This window comes from Rhinatrema bivittatum, chromosome 9 (assembly GCF_901001135.1).
Source record: "Rhinatrema bivittatum chromosome 9, aRhiBiv1.1, whole genome shotgun sequence".
Lineage (NCBI taxonomy): Eukaryota > Metazoa > Chordata > Amphibia > Gymnophiona > Rhinatrematidae > Rhinatrema > Rhinatrema bivittatum.
Window position 1 is genome coordinate 191,687,279 of NC_042623.1, and position 19,673 is coordinate 191,706,951.

The 19,673-nt window shown below is 50.8% G+C and overlaps 1 protein-coding gene across 1 annotated transcript in view; it reads right to left on the reverse strand.

Moving 5' to 3' along the window:
- LOC115099201 (fibroblast growth factor 12-like) overlaps nucleotides 1–18,183 on the reverse strand; it is a 157,431-nt gene extending 139,248 nt beyond the window's left edge. The window contains 4 exon segments of the mRNA XM_029616632.1: nucleotides 2,320–2,430; nucleotides 17,874–17,957; nucleotides 17,960–17,999; nucleotides 18,001–18,183. Of these exon segments, the coding sequence (XP_029472492.1) occupies nucleotides 2,320–2,430; nucleotides 17,874–17,957; nucleotides 17,960–17,999; nucleotides 18,001–18,072 (307 nt within the window). The 5' untranslated portion in view covers nucleotides 18,073–18,183.
- Nucleotides 18,184–19,673: the final 1,490 nt, after the last annotated feature.

Consider the following 19,673-nt stretch of genomic DNA (forward strand, 5'->3'; position numbering starts at 1 on the left):
GAGAGAGAGGAGAGCAGGCCCCTAATGAGAGCACTTCTCAAGCAAGTCCAATGACCAGCGCAGAAGGGCAGCAATAAAGAATTTATCAGACCATGTTACTCACAAAACACCCAACGTTTTAGACCACAGATTTGACCTTCATCGGGAACTGAACCCCCAGCATTTGGTGAGTAAAATATTACACTACATAAAATCTGAAATGTGACAGCTGAAGAGGGGATCCTATGTGGTCGCGGAAGCTTATGTGCTGCCACATTGCTTTTGACTCGGCCTGGTGGTTTCGTGGCCTTCCAACTTGCCCACTGTGGCCCCTTGCAGGACAGAAAATATAAGCTTAATACATATCAAAGGAACTCTGGAAGCCGGCTGGCGGCATCTTGGAAGTGGATGCTGACAGGGCAGGAGTATAGGGTGATCACCAGGAGGACCATCCCTTCATAGGAGTCAGCTTTTGAGGTCGGGAGAGGTTGACCCCCCCCAGGTTGGAGTTTTGCATAATTTTGAGGGCAAGGGGCAGGAATTCATGAAAAAATAATTTTATATTTTGGCCCACAGGGGGGGGCTGGGGACCTAGACTACCAGGTGATTCTGTCTACACTTTAGGGGGGGGGGAGGAGTTACTCACAGGGGCTATGAGATCCCTGTAAATACCTAAGGTGGTTCATGACAGAAAAATGATTGCACCTCGCTGAGGTGCAGTTTGGTTTGGTTTTTTTTTGTTGTGAAAACAAGCACACGAATCCTTTTCATGCACCCGTGTTTACAAATAAATAACCCACATTAATGAGGTGCTTTGCATGACTTTGCATCACAGCAGCTCATTAATGCGGCTTTTGAATAAACGTTCGCACGTAGTGGTATACACGCAAAATATACTACCGCAAGGCCACTTTTGTGAAATGTTCACGCAAAAAAAGTATTTCATGCATTTTTTTTTTTTGCTTTTTAGCATTTTTATAGGGGTTCTGTGAAATCTTTTGCAAAAATATTTTGCAGCTTAGGACATGGGTCCCTCCTGCAGTACTCTTTGGCGGAAACTCCCTGCTGTCCGCGTGCCCTGCCGCCGGCCTTGTGGGGGGGGGTGTGATTTCCGTGGCTGCGGTGCCTGGCTGTTCAGCAGCCGGGCGAGGGGGGATTGTGGACGTTCCCGCCCCTCACGATCCGATACAGCGGGAACCTGCTGTGGTCTTTGGCTCTGTCTGCTTGGATATTGAGGGCCGGCTGGTTTTGCCTGTGTGATTGCCTCCTGAAGTGGAGCGGGGGTTGCTTGCCTGTGGCGAGGGGGGGGGGGGGGGGGTTCTCCGTGGACCGCAGGAGGTAAAGCCCTCACGGGTAGGTTACGTCATCCGACAGAGTTTGGCCGGTGAAGGTTACCACAAAGTTTCTATTGAGTACGTGCGAGCCATCCTGTCTTGCGTATGTGGCTCAGGGGGGCCCCCGTCAGTTCGTAAAAGCTAATATTGAATACTTGGTCCAAGGCAGGCAGGTGGGTCCCCTCCCTCTCTTGCCTTTTTAAATCCCCATCTAAACACCCACCCTTTTGAGGTTGCTTTTAAATCTTAAGCCCGATGGTCCAGCTTAGGCCTCATTAACTAACTTTAACCATTGTCCCTTGACCTGTATATTTGTCTTGATTAAACTGTAAGTTCTATTGAGCAGAGAATGTCTGGTGTGTTTGTTTGTACAGTGCTGTGTACACCGAACAGCATTACAGAAATGCCGAACAGCAGTAGCAGCAGTAACGCGGACTGTGCAATCCGTCGAGGGGTCTCCAAAAGCTTCCCAGCGCGGAGAAATCTTCCTTCTCCTGGCATCCGCCGGCATTCGTTCTTATCAGCACTAACAGAAGGGGGTGCCGGGCAGTCTGGTCGCCCGGTGGCGCGTCTTAGAGAAGGAAGTTAAGTCAGAGACGCTATGGGGGAGCAAAGCTGTTATTGCCGCCCCCCCCCGTTTGCTGACAGGGTTGGTGGGGGGGGGGGGGGGGGCAGAGAGGAGGAGGGGGAGGTGATTCCTGCTATAGCAGGGAGCTAAAATGTCTTTGCTACGATGCTGGGCAGAAATGCTGCTTTTCCTTTCATTCTATCTATCTATTTATTTATAAATGTTCTTTTCTGCCGTTTGCTCAAATGCCCCACCAGGTCTTCCACTCATTCACCTGCAGCGCTAACGAAACTTGAATTTGTGGGGCAAATGTGGCCAAGCGGTGCGGGATCAATGCATGCCAGGCACATGCTGGCCGGGACCGCTCATACCATGGACATGCGCTCCCCCCCACCAGCTGCGACTCACCGCAGGCAGCACCGGCTGAGTCCTACTTACTGTAGTCGCTGTTTTCGTCCTTGGTCCCATCGATCGTGCCATCTGGTTGCATCTGCAGGAAGTAGCCCTGGTGGCTGAATAACCGGGTCACGATTCCTTTCAGCTGGGGTTCTAGGGAAAAACAGAATGACAGAAAAACGTACCGTCAGATGGGTGTTTGCCGGCCACGGGCAGGGGTGAGTTAAATTGCTTACTGTCGGGCTGCTGAACCCTCTGGGATTTAGGGAGAGAGATGACAAAAAAAATTAATCAAAGCTCGTTACTGACAAGATGATGCTTTCATGCACAACCTCAGGTGCACCTGCACAGCTGTGGCACGAGTTTGCCACGTAAACACTGCCAACGCAGTGTCGGGGGTTATTGCACCTGCCAGCACTCAAGACATCAAACCAAAGCGCGCTAGGATCTATAGGGCCGGAGTTTCAAAGCTTTACGCGCGTAGAGGGGGGTTACGCGCGCCGGGCCTATAGCCCTGGGCCGCGGGCGTCGGCGCGCGCAAGATGCACTATTGTGCGCCGCCTTGCGCGCGCCGACCCCCGCTTTTATAACGTGCACGCATGTTATAAAACCGGGTGTCCATGTGCGCGCGCCGGGTAGCGCGCGCTCACACATGGATGCCCGCTCGTACTGTTGAAAATGTATCCCATAGTGCATTGCAAGAGCTTTTTCTCAGGCAATATGAAAGGTGGTCAGCCGGCTACACCAACCCAAACTGCCGGCCTTTCCAATAGAGGTGAAACTCTATTCTTTACACAGTAACGCAGTGAAACGACGGCAGATAAAGACAAATTGATCCACAGAGTCTGCCCCGTGGTCTTCCTCATTTGCTCTCTACCACTCCGGGTACATGAGAAGAGCTTCCCGCTACCTAAGCCAACACCAGCTCCCTGCCATCTCCTCCACGTGACCCCTGGAACCCCACTCCCAGTACTGCCCTCCATTTCTGTTCAAATCATGCCCACGGTTGGTGGGTTGAGGGGTCGGGCAGAGGACATGGCAAGGGCCTGGTTTAGGTACTGGTAATCTCAGGAAAGCAAGTGAAAGGTCATCTGGGCAGGCTTGATGGGCCAATGGGACTATCTGGTGTCATTTGACAGCGTTACCCTGCTGAAAAGGGGTGGGAACCTAAAAAACACATCTTAAGGGGTTACCAGGGCCGCACATCTGCAGGGAGCTTTATCAATAACTGAGGAATAGGGAAATAGGATTGCTGAAAATATTCTCACATGCATGGGAGGTGTGTTTCTGCCAATGGTTATCGATAGAGCTTCCAATAAAAAGTGGGTGTGAGCACGTGAATGCTTTCATGCAGACTGCTGTGCTGTTGTCATCTGAAATTAATCTCGGTCACCAGTGCCACCGTTTCCCTTGGCCACTTTCCTCTTACTTATCAAGCGGGCTTGCTAGACAAATACACAACCGAATAATGTATTTGTGGAATGTGTATTAAGAGCACACGTTCTTAAAGACTATGCATTCACAGTGACTGATGGCGTTAATAGACTGTTTCTGAGTCATTTTGTACTACGTTTAACCCCTTCCAACTCAATGAGAGGATCAATTTCACTGACACATGCTCAGCTTTGATTCCAAATGACTCAACTTAGGACCCTGCTTAATAAAGATTGCTTTTCCATAGGCGCGGAATGGGGGGGAAAAGTCTTTTATGAATAAGGGCCTTTATCTGACTCTTCATGACCCAACCTACCAAACCCAAGGTCAATCGCAGATCATTGTGCAACATCTGACAAGGCATGTTTGATGTTTGGATATTCACTGGAAGACTACAAGTCACAGTTCAAGCAAGCGAGCTGAGTGAGTCGTCTGAGATCTCACCCACCAAGCCTAGGCCAACATATTAAAAAAAACCTCAAGATGGCGCCCGGCAAAAACCAATCTAGACCCGATTAAGGAATTCTAACCAAAGCAAGGTTGGCGAAACAAAGCCAGGTTTTGATGCAAAAAAGGTCGCAGCCAACAGAAAAATCTAGAAAAATGCTCGTGACATGCTCGGGAAATGCTGGGTGCCATCACTGACACTGCACTACAAGCATCGTCTGGTCTTCTATAGAGATCCCCCTTGTTCACATCACCCTCCTTCGAGAACCTTATGAGACGCTGAGACAAGAATACTGCTCTAACATCCCCAGTGAATAAAAGCTTTTAATCGAGAATAAGCAAAGGGGAAGAGACCAGGTCTATACTGCCCTTCTTGCCTCTATATAAAAGATATACAGAAACATTAAACAACTTGCATTGGCTATGTGGTAGCTGACAAAGCACCAAGTCTATGCTTGTGGGCAGTGACCTGACGGTCTGTGCTGATTCAACCATTTGTCTATAAACCTTATTTCAATAAAAGATCTGTTCCATGGAAGGAGAAGGTAATTTTTCAACTATGGCCCTACATTAGAATAACACAAAGTACAAAGCAGAAGCAAAAGGCTGGCATCCCCCTATCGCATGAGCCGCCCCTAGCTTGTCCCAAAAGCCCCATCACCTCAGCGCCTGCAGCTGTGCAGACATTTCTGGACGCAGACATGGAACGGAGCCTGGAAGCAGTAAACTTTAATCTCTCTCTCTCCTCCTGGCTTGGCTCTCTTATTCCCTTTTCACAAAACACGAACTTGGCTCCGAGGCAGCAGAAGGGCTTGGGTCACCTTCGGAAATCCTTCGTCCTCCTCCATGGATGCAGGAGTTCCCGCCTCCGACTTACCGACCGGCCTTAGAAAAGCCGCATCAAAGCGCTGCCTCTCGCCACGCTGCTTTTTTCCCGTGCTGGGCCTTCAGACTTGTTTTGATCTTTTTTTTTTTTTTTTACTGCACACGTCAGGACATTTCCCCCCTCTCCCTCCCTCACTGAACTCGAATGACAGATGTTCCTAACCCTCCTCCTCATCTCTCGGAGGTATTTTCCACTTTAATGAATCCCTTTCCAAAACACTTGCAAAAGCAAAGCTCAATCTGCAACATCTATTTACCACAGGTAATTAGTTCCCAGAGCTGCACTTGCTTTATACAGAACTCGCCGCCTCTTTAGAGCAACAAACGTTTGGGTTTATAAAAATGTGTTTGTTTTTTGGAGAAAATCCTTTTGAAGTCCTCTTTTGGAACAATCTGAAGGGAACCTGTAAGGGAACCTTCATACAGGGCCAAAAAAGCCCAGGAGAAGCGAGTTAGTTCCCCGGGGCTTACGATAATGACCTGGGAGCCAGTGGACACGGGTTCAAGTCCTGCTTCTGCCACGGACGCTCGCGGTGGCCCTGGGCAGGTCACGTTACCTCCCATTACACCACAGGGAGTCATTGCATCTTACGTAATGTGTTGCAGTCTATAAAGGCTGAATTAATGGATTTCCAGCTCAGGCTGACCGGCAGGTGGATCTATAGGGAATGAGAAACCTATCTTTTGAAGCAGCCTTGTAGTTTTTAACCAGTTTCTATAACGATGATGTTCCTGAGTGTGCTTTGACCACATTTTAAGCTCCACAGAGAAGGGATCCTCTCCTCTACATACAGCTCTGCATATATTTAGTAGCATTATATAATAGTAGTAGTAGCAGCAGCAGTAATAGAAACCCTGCACTGGTGGAACTGCTGGGGTCTTTTAAATGAAAGTAAAACCCACTCTCGGGCGAGCTCCCCACGAATCCAGATGTTAGGGAAGCCAGGCTCCCTTTCTGGCAATTATGTTGGAACAACTAAGCCAGGGATTGCGAACTCCTGTCTTCAAGTGCCACACCCACAGATCTGGTTTTCAGGACAGTCACATTAAGCAGATTTATCAGCTCTGTGGATCAAATGGATGGGAATTCATGTCACTGTGGATATCCTGAGACCCAGGCCTGTCTGTGGCACTCGAGGACCAGAGTTTGCCAGGGTTTTCGTCTTAACTTATTTTGAAAGGTCGGCTCAGCCAATCGGTGTTCTCTTCCAGGTTAAGCCCTGCCCACTTCCTTCCCCTCTCAGCTAATCAGCATTCACTTCTGGGTTTATCTTGCCCCCTTGTCTTCCTTTAATCCCACCCCCCAACTCTCACTTTAGCCCAGAAAGAAAGCTCAGACTCAACTGGCTCCAGGTCAGAAGGAGCAGATGAGAGTTGGTCCTGGGTTTACAAATCCACATCTTAAAAGCTTTTCATATTGAGGAATTCCCCAGAATGCTTTTGTGGAAATGGAACAATCAGGATTGACTCCGTCTGTTCCTACGGCCCGGAGCCAGGCAGTCATCAGAATCAAAGCAGTGAATCACTTAATGAGGCCAGAGACGCGTGGAGTCCGAATGTGGCCACAACTCTGTGCCACTGAGGGTCTAATTCATAAAGGCACGTCTCTCACTCCGTGCAAGGGAAAAAGACTGCGGTGAATCAGACCCAGAAGTCCTACCTAGCACAGGGGAGGGCTGGGATGGGGTAAACCGAGCAAAAATACAAAGCAAAAACTAAGGCTGGAACCAGGACTCTTGTCACAGCCTCTCTCAGCCCAGTCCAGCTTTCAGGATAACCCACCGTGAACATGCACGGGGCATCCTGGCACGCACTTCCTCTGTCCTCAGATATCTCTCGTGCACGTTCATCATGGATATCCTGTAAAGCTGACCGGTCAGAACCACTGCTCCACGGGCCTTCTTAAAAAAAAAAAAAAAAAGGACGTGTTCTGTGCCAATGGAATATGGGAAAAAAGCCGTGTTGAATAAAATCCTCTGCATCCAGGAATGATTTGCTCTGGGCTTTATTGCAAACACAGCAAGCCATCCAAGCACATTTCTATACCATCTATTCTACTTCAGCATTTCCAAAACACCGCCACGGACAATTAGCATTTCACCGCGGAACGTCCACATTTCATAAAGGCTCTCTCTCTCTCTCTCTCTCTTACTTTTGCCTCTGCTCATCACAAGATCCTGCGGCTTGTGATTTCTTGGCAGCTCTCGCTGCCTTTTTGCTCAAAAATCAACAGTCAGATCGGGCCGTAAACTGTTTCTAATTTGCCAAAGAAAACCGAGGGCAGCAGGAAGAGTCCGGCCTTGAAAGGATGAAGGAAAGGGAAAGCTTCGGCTTGAACTCGCAGGGACATCGCTTCAGGCAGGCCCCGAGTCTGAGAGACGGTGAGAGAGAAAAAAAAAAAAACAACCCTGCAATGGAAAGATTAAAGCTGTCTCTGCGATCAGAGCGTGATGCACCCGCAGGTAAATGGTTCTCACTTTCCCTCCGGCCCGATTTGCCTGCTCCCCACCCCCCCCCCTGATATTACAGGCTCACACTTTATTCGCTTAGCGCGCAGTCTGAAATGCCAGCCGTTCGTCATCATTATTAATTTTGGTGAAATCGGTGGCTCATGAAAGGCGCCGGGGTTGGCAGAACTAGAAGGCAAGATCCTCCATTCGCCTGAAGACCTGGTCTTGTTAAGGGCATCTGTGCCGTGACCTCCGAAAGGGTGAACATTCATGCCAACGATGATTTAAGAGTGATGGAGGCCCCCCTGGCCCCTGGCACCGCCTCCACCACCCATTCTGCGCAGGCCACGCCAGTGGCTTCCAAAGGGCCACGACTACCGGGCCTTCCCGAACGGAGTCACACGAAAAAAAAAAAAAAAAAAAAAACAAGCTGCAGCCGCTGCCTGTTTTAAGAGACTAAACCTAAAATGTTTGCAACTAGCTTTGGAAAGTTATACTCCCTTCATCAGGAGAGTGCCAAGTGAGCTTAAGGCGATGATGTCTGCGTATACAAATCAACTGTAGGTTGGATTAACTCATTTTGTACTCACCTGAAGAAACGAGTCACAGCTGTATTGTTAAAACCAGATAAAAAGGTCTCACCTTATTTCTACCTGTCACACAGGCCGATATAGTACAGTGCGCTCCGGCGTTTTCGACGCTCTAGCTTTACGCCTTATTCAGTAAGGGGTAATAGCGCGTTGAAAATGCGCGTCCAACCCCCCCCCCCCGAACCTAATAGCGCCCGCAAGATGCAAATGCATGCTGATGGCCCTATTAGGTATTCCTGTGCGATACAGAAAGTAAAATGTGCAGCCAAGCCGCACATTTTACTTTTAGAAATTAGCGCCTATCCAAAGGTTGGCGTTAATTTCTCCGGGCACTGGGGAAGTGCACAGAAAAGCAGTAAAAACTGCTTTTCTGTGCACCCTCCGACTTAATATCATGGTGATATCATGGTGATATTAAGTCGGAGATCCCGAAAGTTATAAAAAGTTAAAAAAAAAAAAAATGTGAAATCGGCCCGCGGCTTGAAAACCGGACGCTCAATTTTGCCGGCGTCCGGTTTCCGAACCCATGGCTGTCAGCGGATTTGAGAACCGACGCCAGCAAAATTGAGCGTCAGCTGTCAAACCCGCTGACAGCCGCCGCTCCTGTCCAAAAAGAGGCGCTAGGGACGCACTGGTGTCCCTAGCGCCTCTTTTTAGCGCGGGCCCTCATTTGAATACAGAATCGCACGCACAGGAGAGTGGCCTGTGCACACGCCGGGAGAGTGGGCGTTCGCCCACTCTCCCGCGACTTTTACTGTATCGGCCCGATTGTGAAGTAATCCAGCTTCAACCCTACCTGATATAGGGAAGAAAGACCATAGGGGCCTTATGCACTTACAGGCTCATTCATGCGCATATCGGCACGCGAGCAGAGATACGCTGGAATTTAAGATCAAGCACGCGCATGATTTAAAATACGCCTATCACGTGTAAGTACGCTCCTAATTTTCAGAGGTTACTCGAGCAAACGTACTTCCATATCTTCCATAGGACTCTGCCGGCTTTAACGCTCGTGCGTCGGCGGATTTTGAGAACACGCTCGCGCGAGGGACATTCCCGGTTTTCCCAGTTAGTCCCCCCCAGTTTGCCCGGTCAATCTCAACGTCATCCAGACCCCTCTGGTTCTTCATCCTGCAGCCGCCCCCCCCCCCCCCCCGCTGACCCTGACCACCCTATCGTGTGAGCCCTAAAACGCGATTTCTGCAGACCTGCTCCTCATCGGGAGCGGCAGTAAAGTTACTTGGGCTAACGAGCCGCCACGCGTGGTGGCCTCTTTAAAATAAGGAGTCACAGCACAGAAGAGCTTTCCCCGCCGCCAAACGCCCATTCCCCCGCCTCCTTCGCTTTTTTTTTTTTTTTGCTCATGCATGTAAACCACAGCTTTCTAAAATCTGTGTTGCTTGTGCACAGCGACGCTTTGAAAATCAACCCCTAAATGTTTTCTCCTATTTTGTGTTTCTAGGGGGAAAAGACCTGATACCTAGAGGCCCCTGTGTCACTGGGCCCAACCCCCTTAGCCATCGGGTATCCTTGAATATCTAGGGGGTAACGCAGTCCCGGAATCCCAGGGCTTTGCGAAAGATTTCAGGTTTTTTTTTCTTCTTTCATCTCTATGCTTTTAGATTGCTGGAAATGAAGTCTCGATTGCACCCATTATTTTTTTTTTCCCCGAGCTTTCATACAGATTGAAATACCAGGCAATAAAATGCTGGAAAGCAAACAGCAGACAACGAACAAGCAATCACTAATGGAAATCTCTGAATTCCAAACCTTGAAAATCCAGTTTGACGACTTTGCCGAAGGGAAATGAATGTCTCTCTCTGCAGAAAGGATACCTGTGGCACACCATCTGGGAGAGAGAGAGCGACTCTGAACACGGGAACAAGCGACAGGAAAAAGGAGCCCCCCAGGGCTACATCTGGAATCACAGCTGCAACAGCTGTGTGTCAGAGGAGCACATGCAGTGCAAAAAAAAAAATATATATATGACATGTGGAAGGCACATTTCTGTAGGGTAGTGTCAGAAAACGAGAAAGAGATTCTGGGGGATCTCGAGCTTCAGTCTGGGCTAGGAGGATCCCTGCTCAGCAGTGATTCAGAAAATGGACTGAATGCCCCTCCCCAATGTAAAGGCTGCTGCTCAGTGCTTCTCGGAAGCCATTCAGCCGCTTGCCAAAGCTCTCCAATACAGTGAGTGGATGTGCTGAGACCTCAGCGTGCAGAAGAATCAGCAGGGAGACGGGAGCGCAAGGGTGAGAACGGATATCGCCGTACATGAGGGTCAAAAACCTAAAACCTGAATTCAGAGCCGCAGCACCACCAGGACGGGTTGCATCTGACAGGCCAGAAACTTCCGAGCATGCCATGGGGTCCTGGTACCACTGCTGTGGTGGGTCCCGGTGCAGTTTCTCTCCCCGAGTACCCCGGCTGCCACTGCTGTTTCCCCCTCACGGGGGGGGGGGGGGGAGGAGTCCACCCTTTGCAACCAGGGCCCCCCCTCCCGCGTGTATCAGTAACAGTTCTGCCACTGCCTGGGGCTCTCTTGGCTTTGTGTCTTGCTGACGTGGTACTCACGGACCCCCGCCTCAGGATACTCGGGGAGAATTCTGCTTTGCGCGGTTGTGAGGAATTTCTGCAAACCCCCCCCCCCAGCATTAGGTACAGGGACCAAGAAGCAGCAGCACCGCCAATAGTGGAGACCTATGCTGGCCAGAAGAGAGGAAAAAGGAATAGCAAGCATGGGCGTTCAGCTGGAACAGAGAAAGAAACAGGGATGGGGCCGGCCTAAGCGGACCAGGAGAGTTGAGAGAGTCAGCGTTGACCAATGCAGGGCTGCAGCCTCGGCCTTGTGCCCCCTCACAGCCCAAAGGAGGTGGGGGGGGGGGGGAGGAGGGGGCCAGGTAATGGTAAACCCAGGGAAGCCCCCTCTCCACGGCTACCTGAAGAGAGGCCAAGGGCCAGCGACGGCAGCTTTCACCTCCTTACCCCGGAGCTGCCGTGGAATCTCTCTTAGGACGTCCGGCTCTGCCTTCCAATCCTCAGGCTCCGTTCCGGTTCCTTTTGCCCAAAACGATTTCACCCTTCAGAAATGGGGCTCGGTGACAGAAGGGAAGGAAACGTTCCCCTTTCGGACAGGGCTGAGAGGAAGGAGTTCATCGATCATTATTATAAATAAGAAAGTGCAAGACGTACATAACATTCACCCAGCAGAGCACACGGCATGGATGCCGGCTCCTGTTAGATGTTTGGGCCCAGCTGAAGAAAAGATCCATTAACGCCAGCTTCTCCCTTCCAGCTGGGCTGTTTTGAAAGCACAAACAAGTAAAGGAGGAGATCCCCCGGGGGGGGGGAAAGGGCGCTCAGAGGATTTCCACTCCTGCATACCTGGGGAGCTTATTTACCGGGTTTGCAGCCGAGCATAGCCATCATCCCATGGAGATATCAAATGGGACTCGAGTTCCAATCCCCACCACACAATAAATATGCGATCCAGTCACTTAACTGCCTGCTATTAAAGGTAAGCTCTTTGGAGAGGGAACCATGTGATTTAACGTGGCTATTATTCTCTAATATGACAGACAATTTTTGGGAGTAAAGCACCTGAAAGCAAGCCTTGTATCAAGTGCCATCAGGAAAAGTTCCTTCTTGGGCACAATTTCAGGAATAAGGGCATAATTTGTTATTGTTATTAGGTGCTGCCATAGGCTGATTAGGTGAAATTCTAATCAAGTATGAGTGAGGTCAAACCAGGCCAACCACTGCACGTGAGGCTGGAGATGCCTTGGCGACTGGACGCAGCCAGGGGTTTGCACCGTGTGGGATGGAAAAGTACGGGCATTAGCAAAAAAAGACTTCCGGGCACTGCTTACAGGGTATCCGTGGGGCTCGTCAGCTTACAGGCATCAAAATAATGCACTGTCCCCTTCCAACCGATCCACAAGGCAAGACAGTGCCACACCCGATAAAGCTATCGCTTCCATCTCTGATCATCTGCAACTCCAAAAATGAGTAGGATACACAGTGATTTGGAAATGCGATACTAGTTATGTCTTTACTGTTCCCCCTAAACATATACAGTGTGTCTGGGCAAGCAATGAGCTACACAATAAATATGTTAAACTTGATTCTTTGGAAGTGGAGATGCTATAGATTTATATATATATATATATATATAGTGTCCTTCTAACCAGCCGCCCCTCTCTCCCAGACCCCCATCAAGCGTTTTTCAGGGCCTGGCTGCGTTTCTGTTCCTGAACCCAGCTAGCTAAGCGGGTATGCGCACATCTGCACCGGCTGCATCGTCCTCACTGCATACAGCCACGTGTCTGAGCCTGTATCGACACTGCGAGGAAAGATAATTACGGATGTTTTTGGGTCACTGCACAATTCATTTTCTAATCTTTCCGCCCCCCCAACGCAGCCTTTTGCTGGTTTGCAGTGTTTGGCTTGCTGGTGCACAAGGTGTTTAAGCAGGATTAAGGGGGCTGCCACGTGAATCACGCCGCCACGCTAAACACCTGTCTGGCCTCAGTTTCCACGCCGCCGTCTCGCCCACTCATGAATCCTCCCCCGAAGCTTTCTGTCGTGCAAGCATTTTATGCACCGCTCCCCACTTCCAGAAATACAAGCAAGCGACACAAGGAGCAGCAATCAGGGAAAAAAAAAAAAAAGTTACAGCTTCCTGACACATACGTTCGCTAGGTAACTGCAGACAGCACAATTTTTTGCTGCATCTTATTACTTTACAGATGCTTTTGTTCTGCCACTGCCCGTGATTTCTCAGCAGTTGAAAACACCTCCCCCCCCCCCCGACCCCCGTTTTTGTCAAACATCCCTGTGATTTATGAATAATGCAAGTGGGAAAAAAATGAAGTGGCTTAACTCTGAACCCCGATCAATGCTCTCACTTAGAATCAACAGATGAAGGGGGCACTGTCCATTAAAAGGTGCCAAAGAATTTGACACGTGGCACCCGTTAAAAACGGCACCTTATTCACAAGGCATATCTGGTGCAAAGGACTATCTGGAACCCAGCTGCAGTCTTCACAAGAGAAATTTTAAGTAAGGTGCACAGGAAAGGCAATGCAATCCAAATCCAGTATTTAACGCAGAGGTGAATGTTCCCCCAGATATTCGCTAAGGTGTGATAGCATACTACCAGCTTCTCCCTAATGGGAGGCTGAAGTTAAAAGCCACGGAAGTTTCTTTTCTATGAAAAAAAATAAAGACATTATAGTCTGTTAGCAAGCTATATTTCTTTAGTGTTTTTAGATTTTAGCAGAAACTACATTTTTGGCTTGCATGTTTAATGCTGTTTGTTTATATTTCTCTAATTATTTGAATCATTTGGGCTGACATGCCCCTGATGGCACAAAACAGAAAGTGAAATTGTGGATTGGGAAGTGGTGGGGAGGCACGGAGGGAACAGGGTGGGGAGGAGAGGCAGAGTGAGGAGAGCAGGGCCAAAGCTGGGTGCGACCTGAGTGAAGGGGAGCGACTTGGGCTAGACATGAACTCTCTCCTAAACACAGCAACGGGGCTGACTTTGGCCATTCCTCCTCATGCCAGAAACTGGACAAAATCCAAGGCCATGTGGCTATTCCAGTCTTGGGATAAGTAGCTCCAAGGCACTGGGAGGGGCAGAGCCGACCCAGGGCGCGGGAAACTGATTTACATCCCTGCTCTACTCTGCCTCCTTGAGTACCAGAAGGCAATTCTGGCTTGTTCTGCTCGAAATGAAGCCTTAGGTAATAAACACAAAACGTGTGAGCTGTAGCGCTAACCACGGAGGCCAGGGCTGAACCCTTGACCAGTGGCACTGCTGCTCAGACGTCCAACCTGGTTGTTCTTTGCTCTGCAGGGTCTGCTTCAGTATCGCCCCTGTAGAGCAGGAGGGAAGGGGCTGTTCTCTGCTCTGTCTGCCCCAGGCTAACCCCCCCTCTCCTCCTCTTTCTTGCAAGCTGCCTACAGGGGAGGGGGGCCGGGGGCGGGACACCCCCCCCTCCCCCGCTGCTCTGCTTCTTAACTCTGAAAAGAAGAGGCGGAGCTGTGCTCCGGGGCCTTCCCCCGCAAATTAAGCCCCGCTACAAAGTCACGCCAAATAGTTTATTTTAAAATAATAAAGGAAAGGCAGCAGCTCCCCTGCCACCCGCTCTCCGCCTGGAAGAAGCAGGAACCCCCTCGGGCTGGGAGCGCACGCGGCAGCCTCCTTGGCACGCGCCCTTCCTGAACGGCTCCCTCGTGCGCCCGGGATGAATGAAGCGGCGCCGCCGCCACCTGTGGACTAGCACGAGCCACTAGCACGAGCCGGCCCTTTCTCGCCATCCCCCCGGCTCACGCGTTATTTGTCACCGTTCACCGAACACGGGCCCCCGCTGCCCCGCGATGTGGGCGCAGTAATGTTAAACTGCTCTTTTTCCCTCCGTCCTTGCGGCACCAGAAGGGCTCACGGCCCATCCATATATTTTTTTTTCCGGCACAAATCACTGCAAGTCGGGTCTCTCTCACCAGTTACAGGCTGTCTCTAGCGAAAAAGAGAAGGGACTCCCGGTAGCACCAGCTCTACTTGCGATCCCCCGCCCGGCCGCAACAACTTCTGCTTCCGCGGTTGCGCTATCAGTTTAGGACGTGAACTGCGGGTATAAAAAAAAAACCCAAACAGAAGAGCGGCTTTCTGAAATGCACATCCTGCAGCAGCACCGCCGAAGCGATCGGCGCATTCCTCGGGGGCTGCAGGGCAGTAATGCAGCTGTTGCTTGTCTGGTTGAGCGCCGACCTGACAGAGCGCAGGCTGGGGGGTGACTGATTATACCGCCGGCTTTCAAGCCCAGTGCGGTTCCTCATTCACCGACATAAAGAACTGGCTCGGGTGAACCCATGGGCCTCATTCAACAAAGATCGGGGTTTGTTTGTTTTTCCATGGCCATAGAATCAGGAAAAGTCATTTTCTCGCTAGCACATAATGGGAGTCAGACGTTTAAAGGGTTTTACCATTTTGTGTGTAAGGGGAAAATGGTAAAGTACATGTGGCCATATGTTTGTTTTTTTAAATACTGAAGCTGTAAATAAGAAAAAGGTTTCAATTCAACATATTCCTGAGCAGCTCCCGAAGTGAATGTCTCTCTGTCCGTCTGCTCGTCTACTCTCCTTCCCGTCCCCCTGTAAACAGACTACCGAAGTCAATCTCGTTACAAGAGCTCCCAGTAGGGGCGCAGCAAAGAGGCAATCATCGGAAAGCAGCGGCGTGAGGAGGCTCGCATTTGTACCCTACAGAATCCGAAACTGCAGACCCTTCATCGGGAAGAACGCGCCCACCGTATCGCTTTAGGGACACGTTGGCCTTTCGCGCAAAAAAGACACCAAGTGGCTTCCTGCAACAGCGCAGGCTGCCGGAGCTCACCGCTTTGAGCCTCCCAGCTCGTCCTTTTTACGGATTTCATGCCGCAAATGCCTCATGCAGCGGCGATGCCCCGGTGACTGCTATTTAGGGGCAGGGATGCAGTAGTCCTGCGTTATTTAACACCGCCGCTCTCTCTCGGAGTATTATTTCTTTTTAAAAACAGTTTAATGCAATATGTCCCAAAATACTGTGCAATGCATTGCACCGAACTGCCAACTAACCTTGCTGTTTATTGCATACCATTTCACTGGAGGAATACAGACCGTTGCGTAGGTATGAAATTGGGACAAGTACAACTTGATGATCAGCAGAGAACAATGCAGGCAAGCCCGTAGGGCAGGGGCTAGAAAGCAGCCTCATGCATTTTACACAATACCCAGGCAAATATTAAATGTGTGAAAATGGGTCATCACTGTCGCTGGAGCTCAGATTACTAAGCCAGTCCCACTATAACAACTGGGCAGCATATTTGCAAAGTGTTTTGGAATAAAAGTACGGTATAATGGGAAATGAATGCTTATATTCTACTGGACGTGTGCCTGTGAATGTATGGATACATAGGTCCCTGTATGTGAGCATACATGATGGATACAGTATACACACACCTATCGTATACACATACAGATGTAATATATACAAGTGCACCTATCATATACATATACACACTAACATATCTATACACACATACACTCACAGATTAAGGCTGTAGTGGGGTAAGTGCAGAGAGATATAGGAGTGGTTTGTATGGGGGAAGAGGGCAACTGTTTACATTTAGGGCTGGAGGCACTTTTTCCCCTTGCACTCTCAACTTTATCCCTATCTCCTCACCCTATGGGAAGAACAGGGACAAGTTATGGTGGCAGTGCCTGCGAGATGCATGTGTGCAGGAGGGGTTGGTAATGGTGGTGTGTGTTGGGGTTGTTGGCAGTGGTGGTGTGTTGGGTTGGTGTGTATGTGGAAGGGTGACAGTGTATGGGGCTGGGGGAGTGGTCCGGTCTCGGGGAATGTGTTGGGGGTGGATGGTGATGGGACTGGGGCTGGTTGTGGGTTATATGTGTGTGGGTGTATGTGAGAGGTGTGCAGGGGGGAGGGTGGGAGGTGGTATCTGCACTCCCTCCCCCTCTCCCTTAGCACTCGTCTTCCTTCTCCCCTCCAATCTCTCCACTCACTCGGGCCTCTCCCCTCCACCCCAACTTGTTCTCGTCTTTTTTCTCCCTTCCCACCTCATCGGGCCCAGCACACCCCCCCCCCCCCCCCCACCATCCTTTCCGAGGGCCAGTTCCGTCACTCACTGCTCTCTGCTCCTCTCACTTTCCTGCCCCACTCCCTTCACACCTAGGCTGCTCTATGGCATTGGTGCGGCCAGAGAAATCCCACGGGTCCTACTGCTGCCCGGGGCCTGGGGAACCCCCAACAGCCCTGCTGCCACTCATTTTCTTCCCCTTTCCTTGATGTCTGCGATTTGCTCATACACACACACACACACACCACACAGCACACACGCTGGAGGGCCTCTAATATTATAATATAGATAAATCACACACAAGTGCTTACACAGATTGCAATACACACACACACAAACCTATCATATACATACACATAAACACACACCTGTGTTAATATATGTGTATCCCGCGTGTATATATGTATATAAAATGTGTGGGTTATGAAGTGTACCTGTTTATATTGCATCATGTCATATACATCTATATGTGTGCATATTATATATATATATATATATATATATACACACACACACATATACACACACACAAAACACACTTGTATATATCTATATGTGTCTGTGTATTCTTCACATGCGCAATGCCTGTGTCTGTAATATATTTTCCAGGTGTGTATGACAGTTGCACACCTGTGGGTAATACAGTTTACTTGTGAATGTCTGAGTATATTCCACCTATATGATAGGTGTGCCTTTGTATATTCCAGCCCGTGTCTGTGTGTGTGTGAGAGTGATAAGTGTGCCTAAATATGCTTCACCTGTGTGTTTGTGTATATTCCACCTGTGTGTCTATGCACAGCACACCTGTATCTGTGTGTGTGTGATAAGTGTGTCTATGTGCCCTCCACCTGTGTGTGTGTGTGATAGGTGTGTCTGTGTGCCCTCCACCTCTGTGTGTGTGTGTGTGCTAGGTGTGTCTGTGTGCCCTCCACGTGTGTGTGAGATCAGTGTGTCTGTGTGCCCCCCACCTGTGTGTGTGTGATCAGTGTGTCTGTGTGCCCTCCACGTGTGTGTGTGTGTGAGATCAGTGTGTCTGTGTGCCCCCCACTTGTGTGTGTGATCAGTGTGTCTGTGTGCCCTCCACGTGTGTGTGTGTGAGATCATTGTGTCTGTGTGCCCTCCACGTGTGTTTCGCCCGTGCCACTGACCTGGTCTCCGCCTCACCGGCCTCTTCCTGCCGCTGCAGAAGCGCACTTTGCTGAAGACGCCCAGCACATGCCTCTCGCACAGGAGCGCCCGTCCTTGCTGGGGCTGGTGCGCCGCTTGGACGTGGACAACCCGGTCGCTGTTGGACTCCCGGGCCTGCCGCTTCTGCCGGATCAGCGAGCTGGCGATGGCCGCGGCCATCTCGCCCCCACCTCCTCGCCTACCGAGCCGGGGCCAGCGTGAAAGCGCTGGGGGACGGACCGCGAGTCAAAATATCCAAATCCGGAGTCAAACTTCCTCGGTCGGGGGAGGGCAGGTAACGAGATCCCCCTGATCGCCCCCCTGAGATGCACCTGGCGGGGGGTGGGCGAGCGAGGGGGGGCTCCCGACCCCACCTCCAGTCCTGCACCAGCCCAAATTCAAGAGGAGTCCCTGACCCCAAGTCGAGGACAGGCGGGCGAGGTGGGGGGAGGAGGACGAGCCACACGCACTCCGACAGAAAGTCACCCGTTCCAGAAGAGCCCCATGGGCAGGCTGGGGGGGGGGTTCCTTAATCCAGGCGCCGGCGGGAAGCTCAGCAGGGGGGCTCCATGCCCGGGCGAGGTTAGTTCAGAGCCGCGATCCTCCGCCCGCCGCGGCCCCCTTCCCTCCCCCCCTCGCACGTGCGGCTCTCTCGCGCGCTCTCCCGCCAGGGGCTCTTCTCCTCCCGCGCTGGGCTGGCGCAGCAGCAGCAGCATGGTCAGGCCGAGGGACCGGCGGGCCCGCCCGCTCCCCGGCCCCTCAGATCACGCATCGCACCTCCAAAAAAACCAAAAAACCCGAGATTGTCTATTTTTTTTTTTGCAGTCCAGGTCCCTCCTGCCACCAACTCAGATGCAGCAGCCACGCCGGCCCTCCGGGGCAGCTTCCGGGCTGCGGGCGGGCATCGGCCACCTCCCCAAGCCCGCCCCTTAAGCCGAGGGGCGAAGGCGAAAGCGCTGCCCGGGTCTTGCGGTGCTGCGGGGCCGGGCCGCCGGGGCTTCCGAGCCTTGCATCTCCTCCTCGCTGCCTCCCTCTCTCTCTCTCTCTACGCAATCCTACGTGATCGAGGTTTGGATGAGAAAGTCTCAGAGGCAGAGAGAGGCAACTGCAGCTCAGTGCCGTCCCTGGGCAGGTCGGGCTGACGGGGGAAACCTGCTGGCGCTGCCACAGGTCCCGGGGGGGGGGCAAGCTCCCTCCCTCCAAAGGCACCGCGCGTCCAACTTCATTCGCTTTAGCCCTCCCCCCATAATCGGGCAGAGATTTCTGTCCTCCCTATTCCGATGCCGGGGGGGGGGGATGAACGAGACAACTTCCTAGGAGTCCTTTATGCTCTAGGAGACAGGAATTTCGCCTGACTTGTGTTGCAGAGATAATAGACTACAAAGAGATTTTAAAAATTATATAAATATATAAACCAGCCACATACTCCCCCTGTGTGGCAGAATGTTTAAGGCACAGAGCAGCATCCCCCTTACATCAGCTCTGCCCTCTTTCTCGGTTTCATGCCTTCCTGCCTGGGTCTTATTCATAAGTCCCTTTTTTTTTTTTTCTTTTTCTTTTTCTAATTCCTTTTTTTCTCATTACAAGCTGTGTATTTGTTAATAACCACCCCCCGCCCCTGCTACAGATCCAAATGTATATCTCAACCAGCCTATACACCTTCCCCTATCCCTCACTTATAACCCAAGCCTATATGTAACATCAGTATATATGCAATATCCTTGCTGTATGTAAGATCTTTACTGTATATAATGAGCCTCACAATTGATAACTTTATATTT